The sequence below is a fragment of the Helianthus annuus genome, chromosome 17 (assembly GCF_002127325.2).
Source record: "Helianthus annuus cultivar XRQ/B chromosome 17, HanXRQr2.0-SUNRISE, whole genome shotgun sequence".
Classification (NCBI taxonomy): domain Eukaryota; kingdom Viridiplantae; phylum Streptophyta; class Magnoliopsida; order Asterales; family Asteraceae; genus Helianthus; species Helianthus annuus.
In genome coordinates, this window is record NC_035449.2 from 48530188 (window position 1) to 48541845 (window position 11658).

Consider the following 11658-nt stretch of genomic DNA (forward strand, 5'->3'; position numbering starts at 1 on the left):
TCTACCCATATTTTGAAATTGTTGAATAGGTTGACTTTGTTGACCCGCTTCGCCTTGCAACCCCAAATATCCTCCATCACCCCCATAGTAAAAGCCTTCTTCTTCGTATCCCCTAAATTCTTCTTCATACCCATCATCATAACCATCCCCTTGAACTCCCGAAGATTGCCCAAAGGGAAGAGTTGAATATTGAAACCCCGATTGGTTTTGTGGTCTAAGAGATGGCATAGCATGTACAATAGTTGAATTTGGTGCGATTGTGAAATTAGATGATGATTGACCCGTAGTTGGGGGAAAGAAATGGGAAAGTGGTGGGATTATGGTAGAAGGGCTAAAGGTGATAGTGGGTTCAACTTGGGTAGTGATTGGTTGCGTGGCATTGGTTGGTGTGACTTCGTTAGTGGTATTAGGTATGGTGGTGTTTGGTGATGGTTGTGTGACAGTAGGTGTGAAAATTGAGGTCGTCTGACCCGTTGTGGGTGGTACTTGAGATTCTTGCATGATGTATCTTGGTGTAATGGGTGAAGTAGGTGAACCAATAATTCTATTTTCTCGTAATAGAACTCGGTTTTGCCTCAATGTTCTTTCAATTTCCGGATCAAACGATAGTGGTGACGACTTGTGAGAGCCTCTAGTATGCATACACCTGTGAGTACCTGCACACTAAACACAACCAGTGTAAACCCGAAAATAACAAAAGCAAAACTACTAAATTAACACACGTTGCGCACTATTCCCCGGCAACGGCGCCAAAATTTGACGTGCTGTCGTAGCTACACGCAAATTTAATCCCAATAACAACTATAGATGGTGGTAAATGGGTATCGAATTCAGGGAATATGTGGAAAATGTGTCGATTCTATAGCTTTGCACTTTAACTAAAATAACCTAATTTGCAAAAAGTAAATATGAATGATTTGGATTGTTTGGTTTTAACACTAAAATTAACTAATTAACTTCAAATCAAAGGTAGGTTGTAAAGCAGATTAAGAGAGAGCGACCATCCTAAACTTTCAGTTTGCCTTTGACAATTGTGTTGAATTCACTAGAAAGAATCACATAGACATGATTCATGTATGATTGTTTGTTCGTGATAAAAGGGAACTAAGTACTCGGATTATGAAAATGCGAGGTTGTTACCTGATAACCAATTGACTAATATCCAACCCTAATCCTTCCCGTGATATCTCGATTGTTAGCGACACCAAGAACGTATGGTTTAGAATATGATCATAACATCAATCAACAATTTACAAACAAACATTCACACACCATAATAAACAAACGCATTGCAAGTCTATTATTCTAGAAATATGAATCCAAACACAAAAGTCATAAACAAACCTTCAATTCAGGATGATCACCATAAGTTTAGCCACACATAGCTTGGTGAATCATCATAACAACGAGTTTAGTGTTCATACCAATCAAAAACAAAAACTGAATGTTAGAAAATGTTTGGAACCAAGTGCCAACAGCCAAAATCGCCCCCAAGATGCCCAAGAAACGTCCAATGATGAGATAATGTGAAAAGACACCCAAAAACTGATTAAATGAGGCAGTTACGGATTTCCTCGCAGCATCCACCGTAACTTACGGTGCCACCATAAGTTACGGTGGCCTTCAAGATGTTACGGTGAGATTAAACTGAGTTACGGTGGAAAATTACAAGTATCAGGGCCACCGTAAATTACGGTGGCCACCGTAGTTTACGGTGGAGCCCCGACTTGTATGTTTTGTTTCTTCAATCCTTCCACGCACGACCCGTTCATCTCCAAAGCTTCCAAAGCTGCGTTTTGTCCCTTTTTAGCTCCCGAACCGCACCTGAAACATAAGCAACCGCAGTCATCTAATTCAAGATAATTACGCGATTAAGTGGAGGATTAATTCGTCTTTTAACATGATTAAGGGTTGTCCAATGGACCACCCGTCAGCCATGACAGAAAAGGTGGTATCAGAGCCACTAGTTTAAGCAAATTAAGTATTTGAAAAATACTTCACTTTTAGTCAGGAATTTGGTTCTTATGTGAAATTTAATTTCAATAATTGAAATTTAATTTGGAACTTTTTTGTTTCCTTATGTGTAACTAACAGTATGAATGAATTATCGGTGGCTCTCCAAAATTTCTCGATACATTCCACTGACATGGAAACCACCGGGAACCAGACCCGGTACCAAGCTGAGACAGATGAGCCAATGGTGTTCCAAGCCCAGGAAAAACCCAAACCAAAGAAAAGAAGGAGGTTGCTGGATTGGAAAAGGGGAAGGAAGAAAAAACCTGCAGCTCAAAAAGTAAAGAAAACAGTCGAACCAAAGGGAAAAGAGATTGTGGGAGAAAGCTCTGGTTAGGCTCCGGCTTTACCACCCTGGGAGGAACTAGACATGAAGTTAGTAAACTGCGACCTTTTTGGCCCAGCTGATGAAAACCTTGTGAACATTCCCGTTCAAAATGAACTTCCTACAAACCTAGAACCTGCCATCCCTGAACCTATTGTCAACCCACTACCCCTTCCTGACCCAATTGAGGAGTGGTGGACAAATGATTGGCATTTCTAAAACCTTATGAACAATCCAAACCCTTATTACCCACAGTTTGAACCTGCCCCCGTTACTTTTCCACCCATGAACCCAGAAAATGTTGCTGAACTACGCCGCTACGGTGAAGAGTTGGTGGACACGGGAAACAGGATCCGATCTGTGGGTGAGAACATCTCCTGGAAGTACGATGAAAGGGAATTTCACTTTTGAAGACGGTTAACCATAGAATAGGTGTTTTGTGTAATAGTAATATATGAATATATATATATATATATATATATATATATATATATATATATATATATATATATAATATAGAATAATAATAATAATAATAAAATAATGTATAATAATATAAATATCACCAATAAAATAAAACATCTATAAATATGTGGTTTGTTCGAATGCATATATATATATATATATATATATATATAAATCTAAACGTCGCAAGGATCGACAATTTTAGCTATATATGCTGACTTAGTTTGTGATTGTGATTGCCATATTGTGTTTAATTGCTATCTATTTTGTGATATCAATCAGTGTATATTGTTAATAATTCAGATGGCAAACGCAGTTAACCACTCGGCAAATGAAGTTAATCAATCGGAACCAAATAATCAGGAAAACTTTATCAATAAAGAAGATATAGAAAATATAGTTGCTCAGGGTATAGCCAATGCTATCCCAGCAATCGTCGCAGCTGTTAAAAATCCAGTCGAACCTTCCAAAGCTGACAATAGCAAACGCACCCGTGATGATAATTTCAGTTATAGCATAAATGGAGGCAATAATAATAATATTATAATTCAAACCCCATTACCTAAAAAGATGAAAGTGATGACGACTGGTTGCACTTATAAAGAATTCCTCGCCTGTAAGCCAACCGAATTCGCGGGCAATGAAGGAGCAACTGCTGCACTACGATGGTTAGAAAAGACAGAAGTTGTAATCAAAATAAGTAAGTGCGTAGAAGAAGACTGGGTAATGTATGCGTCCCACCTCTTCAAAGAAGAAGCATTAGAATGGTGGAATACGGTACTACAAGCTAAGGGAAGTGACATGGCTTATGCCATGAGTTGGGAGGAGTTTAAGGAACTTGTAGAAAGGAAGTTTTGTCCTTCCAACGAAAAGGGACAAATGACAAACCAGTTCCTAAACCACAGAATGGTGGATGTTAAATGTCGTGATTATACTTCGAAATTCTTCGAATATGTGAGAATAGTACTGACTCTGGCCTCGCCAGAACGTGTACTTATCTCTCGCTACATTTGGGGATTGATTAGCGAAATCCGCGATATAGTCAAGGCTGCTAGACCTCGGACTATCGACGATGCAGTCGAGTTGGCCAATACCTTGACTGACGGATTGGTTCGTACAAGAGAAGAGAATAGGAAGAAGGAATTGGCTTAGAAGATTACCCAAGGTTTCTGTTTGGGTAATAATAGTAATTCCAAGAAAAAGGGAACTGGGTAGTCTTCCGCATTGCCATTTTGCAGAAACTGTAAAAGGAGACATTTTGGAAAATGTAAGGAATACTTTAATTTCTACAAAATACCGAGGCACCGACAGGAAGATTGCAGGAAGAAATCTATGATCTGCTACAATTGTGGAGAAGCAGGGCATTTTAAGCCAAATTGCCCTAAGTTAGTCAAGACAGCTGACAACAAATCGAAAGTGGCCGATGGAACTAATTAGAAGAACGCAAGAGCTTTTCAGCTGACAACACAAGAGGCGGATCTGATTCCTGACGTGATAGCTGGTACGTTCCTTGTCCATGACGTGTATGCAAAAGTATTATTTGACTCTGGTGCAAACCAAAGTTTTATAAATACTTCTTTCTGCCAAGCTCTTAAGCAACCCTTAACCAAACTTAGTCAAGTTTTTACGGTAGAAACGGCAGAAGGAAACCCTATCAGTATAGATAAGGTACTTTAAGAAGGAAAAATAGAACTCTCGGGACATAAGTTCTCGGCAAACCTTCTACCTATGAATTTAGCAGGATTCGACGTCGTGTTAGGAATGGATTGGTTAGTAGCCAACCATGCTCGAATCTTATGTGATCAGAATTCCGTAGAAATTCGTACACCAACAGGAGAGATAATTCTGATTACAGGAGATAAGCCACGCAAGACAATGAATGTCATTTCAGTAATGAAAGTCGCTAGTTACTAACGAAAGCAAGGCATAGTGTATATGATTTCAGTAATCATTAATACTAAAAGCAAAGAACTTAAGGAAATTCCAGTAGTATCAGAATACCCCGATGTATTCCCAGAAGATCTACCTGGATTACCACCTAATCGGTAAGTAGAATTTAGAATTCATCTAATACCTGGAACTGCTCCAATAGCTAAGGCACTATATCGTTTAGCACCAACAGAAATGTTAGAACTGAAAAAGCAATTAGATGAATTGTTAGGAAAAGGATTCATACAACCCAGTTCATCCCCTTGGGGAGCACCGGTGTTGTTTGTGAAAAAGAAAGATGGGTCAATGCGCATGTGTATCAATTATAGGGAATTAAATAAGGTTACTATTAAGAATCAATACCCATTACCTATAATTGATGATATTTTTTTATCAACTTCAGGGAGCAAAGTATTTTTCTAAGATAGATTTGCGCTCCGGATACTATCAACTGAAAGTACAGGAAGAGGACATTTCTAAAACTGCTTTCAGGACTAGGTACGGTCACTATGAGTTTGCAGTCATGCCATTCTGATTAACTAATGCTCCTGCAGCATTTATGGACATGATGAATAGGATCTGTAAACCGTACTTGGATAAATTTGTAATTGTCTTCATTAACGATATACTTATTTATTCCAAAAGCCAGGACGAACACTGTGAACACTTGCATGCCCTCTTAAACCTGTTAAGAAAAGAAAAGCTTTACACCACATTTTCTAAGTGTGAATTTTGGTTACAAAAGGTGCAATTTTTCGGTCACATGGTTAATCATGAAGGCATTCACGTAGATCCTTCTAAAATAGAAGCTATCACAAATTGGAAGGTCCCGAAGTCAGTTACAGAAGTCAGAAGTTTTCAAGGATTAGCTGGATACTATAGACGTTTTATCCAAGACTTTTCTAAGATAGTTGTTCCATTAACAAAGTTAACCTGTAAAACTGTTAAGTTTGATTGGGGACCTAAGCAGGAAGAAGCCTTTAGAATTCTAAAGCAAAGATTAACAAATTCCCCAATTCTTACCTTACCAGAAGGAACAGAAGATTTTGAAGTCTACTGTGATGCTTCTAAGCTAGGATTAGGATATGTGTTAATGCAACGCAAGAAAGTGATCGCGTATGCGTCAAGGCAATTAAAAAGGCACGAGTAAAATTACACAACTCATGACTTAGAATTAGGAGCAATAATTTTTACCTTTAAGATTTGGAGACATTATTTGTATGGTAGTAAGTTTACTATCTTTACAGATCATAAGAGCTTAAGATACGTATTTGGGAAAAAAGAATTGAACATGAGGCAAAGAAGATGGATGGAAATCTTAAGTGATTACGACTGTGATATTCAATATCACGAAGGAAAAGCAAATGTAGTAGCCAATGTCCTAAGTAGTAAGTACCATGAGAAACCAAGACGAGTTCATGCTCTTAGATTGAATCTGCAGTTAGATTCAATGAAACAACTGGAAAATATTCAAGAGACAGCAATCAAGGATGATACAGAAGGAATGAAAGGAAGAATAAAGGAATTAGAACAAGGAACTGATGGAATTTGAAGATTCCATAAGAAAAGAATTTGGGTACCTAGACAAGGAAACCTACGAGATAGAATATTAGAGGAAGCCCATAAGTCTAGGTATACGATGCATCCTCGTAACAACAAGATGTATCAAGACTTGAGGAATAACTTTTGGTGGATAGGAATGAAAAAGGACATAGCTAGTTACGTTTCTAAGTGTTTAACTTGTTCACAAGTTAAGGCAGAACACCAGAAGCCTTCAAATTTAATTCAACAGCTAGAAATGTCTGTATGGAAATGGGAATTAATAACAATGGATTTTGTTACTAAATTATCCAAAACAAGAAAAGGTAACGATGCAATCTGGGTGATTGTGGATCGATTAACCAAATCAGCTCATTTCTTACCAATGAAGGAGACCTTTAGCATGGAACGACTAGCTAAGTTATATGTGGATGAGGTAGTATCACTACATGGAGTTCCACTCTCCATTGTATCAGATAGGGATAGTCGTTTCGCTTCACATTTTTGGACAAGCTTCCAACAAGCAATGGGAACGCGAATAAATTTAAGTACATCATACCATCCCCAGACTGATGGACAAAGTAAAAGGACGATTCAAACCTTAGAAGACATGCTAAGGGCTTCTGTTATAGACTTCGGTGGAAATTGGGACGACCATTTACCATTAATAGAATTCTCCTATAATAACAGTTATCACACAAGCATAAATGCTGCCCCATTCGAAGCACTTTATGGACGCTAGTGTGTTGGGCAGAAATAGGAGAAAGTCAGTTATCGGTTCCCGAAATTGTGCAGGAAACCACTGACAAGATAACTCAAATCAAGGAAAAGCTAAAAACGGCCCGAGATCGCCAAAAGAGTTATGCCGATAATCAACGTAAGCCGTTAGAATTTCAAGTTGGAGATAAAGTACTACTGAAAGTCTCTCCTTGGAAAGGAGTAGTCCAATTCGGTAAGAAAGGAAAACTGAGTCCAAGGTATGTAGGACCATTTATAGTTATCCAACGAATAGGACCAGTCGCGTATCAATTACAACTACCAGAAGAGTTAGCCAGTATACATGATATATTTCATGTATCTAATCTTAAGAAATGCTTATCTGATGAATCACTGGTAGTACCTCTTCAAGATATAGAAGTAAATGAAAGGATAAAGTTTGTTGAGAAACCTCTACAAATAAAGACAGAAAGGTCAAAAATCTCAAACACAAAAGATTGGTTCTGGTAAAAGTAAAATGTGATTCAAAAAGAGGACCTGAATACATGTGGGAGCTGGAATCAGAAATGAAACGAAAGTATCCTTACTTGTTTCAGTAAATCTCGAGGACGAGATTTAAAACAAGGTGGGGAGGATGTAACAACCTCACAAATTTTCTATTTCCTATTCCTAAAAATGTACATTAAGGAACCTTAATTGAAACCCCCAAGTAGTACGGTGTGACCCGAAATGGAAAAACGGACGAAACCAGCAACAGGGCCCCCTAAAACTCAAGGAGAGGGGGGGTCCCTTAAATGGTCTGTGTTTTACAAAAAACAGGTTTAGAACACGTAATTTTGAATTTTTGACACTCTCAAGGCTATACTCGACACCAGGCTACCCTAGCCTAGACGGGTCGCTGTCGCGACACGTGCCAGGGGCCAAGGGAGTCGGCGCGACACGAGGGTGGGATGAAAATCCAGCTATAAATCCAGGGGCTTGGCACTTGAATAGTTTGCTTGTTACAACGCTAAAAATCACTTCGTACGTTGATATATGCCCTGTTCCTTTCAAAATACGATCAAAACCTCAAAACTCTGCTACGATAACAGGGTAATAACTCGATCACTACTACGATACAATATCTGATCGATTAAAACCAATCTAATGGACGTTTAAGTACTGTCTACATTGGGCTATAATTTGTCATTCGTCGTGAGGGTTTCGATCTCGTGATTATCGTAAATGTTGAATTAAGTTACTAACCTAATTTCGTTTGCATTGTATATTTAATTAGGTTTACCAGCTTAACCAGTAGGCAAGCATGACCATTTAAATTTGCAATGTGAGTCATTCTCTTTTTACCAAATTGTTTCCAAAACCCTATTTGTTTCCAAAGTTATAATTACAGTGATTAAGTCTTTGTAATCTTCAATTACTGTCGGTATGTGGGTTTTGTATACACTACTTGATAATCTTCACCATTGGACAACGGGTTAGCCAATGTGTGATATGACCATAGTCACAGATCTGGTCGAGTGACAAATACCGATTTGGGGTAATTGGTGGATATAAGCATTGTAATAGCTCTTAATACTGTATATTATAACAATGTGTCTTTTGTATAAATGGAATGCACTCGCCAGTATTTTTCGCTGATCAAATTCTTTTTAAAACATGTTTCAGGTGATTTACTGTGAAGAAAAGGAAAAGTGCCTCGTAGCACTCCATCTTAAATAAAGTGGCTTAGTAAATAGAAATAAACATGTTTTCTGTAATCGGTGGATTTCCCGGTGAAATTCCTTTCTTGTAAAATACGGGGTTTGTCCCGAAATTTATAATAAAATAATTCAGTGTTTTCTTCAAAACTCTGATATTATTCTCTAACAAACGGTCCTATTGAAATTTTCGCTGCCAATATAAATACCAATACCACGGGTTTCTGTCCCGCGACTTCCGAACCGGGCAAAACGGGTCGGGGGCCGTGACATTTACCTTTTGATTTCAATAATAAACGTTCTATGCATGCTTTGGATTTAATTCATTGTGATCTTTGGGGCCCTGCACCTGTTACATCATCAAATGGCTATCGTTTTTATGCAATCTTTATTGATGATCATTCTCGTTTTACATGGTTCTACCCACAAAAACATAAATATGATTTTTATGAAGCTTTATTAGTTTTCACTCGTTTTGTTCAAAATCAGCTATCACGAAAAATGAAAATTTTCCAAAGTGATGGTGGAACTGAATTTACCAACCATCGAGTTCAGAAATTTTTTTATGAACAAAGCATTCATCATCGCCTTTCTTGTCCCCATACACCTGAACAAAATGGTTGTGCTAAGTGTAAACACCGGCATATTACTGAAACTGGTTAGGCAATGCTTTTTAACTCTCATGCTCCTGCCACATTATGGTCGGATGCCTTTGCTTCCGCCACATATATTGTCAATCGCCTTCCTACCCAGTTGCTAGAGTTCAAATCTCCATTTGAACTATATATTATATGGCCACCCTCCCACATATTCCACTTTTCTTGTCTTTGGATGTTGTGTGTTCCCTTACCTAAGGGATTATGCTAAACATAAACTATTACCTCGCAGCACTGAATGTATTTTCATTGGTTATGATACTAAATACAAAGGCTATCGATGCTTGGATCCTAAAACTCATCACGTCTATGTTACAAGGCATGCTCAATTCGATGAGGATTCTTATCCTTTTAGCGGTCATGTTAAACCAATTGATGAGGACACCTTGGTTTTCTCCAACTTTGATGAAACTCTACTATCTGTCCCTTTACCAAATTCCCCACCGGTTATTTCACCTCTTACTTCTGAGTCCACAACCTCTCACGGGTCCTCTCCTTGTTCTTTATGCCCTGCTGATCCACTTTTTCCCACACCTCCATTATTCTCCAATCCTCAACCATTGGCCCAATCCACTAACCCTAACCCCTCGGCCCAACAAACCCACTCATTCATACATACCCCATCGGCCCAAACATATATCCATCCCACTCGACTTCCATCATCCCATCTTGCCCAAGCCCAAATCTCATCACCCCACCCACCATCCTCGGCCCACATTCCATTTCCCACATCACCCTCGACGGCCAACCCATCCTTCCTCTTCCTCATAACCGGCCCAACTACAACACCCCTCAAGTCCACCTACGACCGACCAAACTCCACCTACCATATCCAACATCACTCACCAATTTACCCGGGGATCTCCCGTTGAGACGATGCCATCTCATCCTATGAGAACTCGATCGAAATATGACATTTTCAAGCCCAAATATTATGCTAACTTGTCTTTATTTTCAGGTTCGTTACATCATGCTTTACTTGCAGTTCATGATCCCCATGGTTACAAATCAGCAACAAAACACTCAAAATGGGTCAAGGGAATGGGAGAGGAGCTTAAGGCATTAAAATCCAACAATACTTGGGTACTTGTTCCACAACCTACAGATGCAAACATTGTTGGATCCAAGTGGATTTTCAGAATAAAATACAAAGCAGATGGTTCCATAGATCGATACAAGGCTCGCTTGGTGGCCCAAGGTTTCACTCAGGTTCTAGGACTTGATTTCTCTCACACCTTTAGTCCTGTTGTCAAAGCCACTACAATTCGTGTTGTTTTATCGCTTACTACTATTTATGGTTGGTCCCTGCGTCAATTGGATGTGGGGAATGCCTTTCTTAATGGTAATCTTTCTAAAACATTATACATGGAACAACCTATGGGTTTTATTGATGCTAGATTTCCTAATCATGTGTGTCGTCTATAGAAAGTTCTTTATGGTCTCAAACAGGCGCCTCGAGCTTGGTTTCAACGACTAAGCACCTTCTTAACATCACATGGTTTTGTTTGCAGTCAAGCGGATCCATCACTTTTTATTTATAAGACAACAAAAGCCACTATTTATCTTCTTGTGTATGTGGACGACATCATCATTACTGGCAATGATTCCTCTTTTATTACGTCTTTTGTTACTCGACTGCATAAAGAATTTTTTAGTCAAATACTTTGGTCCACTCGGTTATTTCTTGGGTCTTGAGGTTACTCACTCTGATGCCAGTCTCTTTCTCAGTCAGGTGAAATATGCACATGACATTTTGTCTCATGCTGGACTGTTAGATTCCAAACATGTTGCCACTCTTCTTGCTACCACCGATACTTTTCTTAGCAAGGGTGTCCTGTTTCATAATCCTACTCTTTACAGGTCTCTAGCTGGAGCTCTTCAGTATCTCACCATTACCAGACCAGATATCTCTTATGCAGTCAATCAAGCCAGTCAACATCTACAGGCCCCTACAACATCTCATTTTCAGTTGGTTAAACGGATACTCCATTATGTTAAAGGGACAATTGCTTTTGGATTAACTTTCTCCAAACCAACTTCAACAACCATCGTTGGCTACTCTAATGCAGACTGGGCCCGTTGTATTGAAACCAAACGCTCCACTTACGGTTATTCTATTTATTTGGGTGGCAATCTGGTTTCCTGGAGTGCGAAGAAACAACCTACAGTCTCTCGCTCTAGTTGTGAATCTGAATATCATGCCATTGCAAATACTACAGCTAAAATCATCTGGCTTACTCACCTTCTTCAAGAACTACGCGCACTACCTATGGCTCGTCCGACTTTGCTTTGTGACAAAAAAGTGCTATTTTTCTAA

General features: G+C 38.9%; 1 protein-coding gene across 1 annotated transcript; it reads left to right on the forward strand.

Moving 5' to 3' along the window:
- The first annotated feature begins 10941 nt into the window (after nucleotides 1–10941).
- Nucleotides 10942–11658, forward strand: LOC110924197 (uncharacterized mitochondrial protein AtMg00810-like). The gene has a single exon (XM_022168232.1). It carries the CDS (start codon nucleotides 10942–10944, stop codon nucleotides 11656–11658), a length of 717 nt encoding a protein of 238 aa, XP_022023924.1.

Bases quoted from the DNA above. Each gene is read 5' to 3' on its own strand.
- LOC110924197 (XM_022168232.1), top strand. From the start codon at position 10,942: ATGATTCCTCTTTTATTACGTCTTTTGTTACTCGACTGCATAAAGAAT.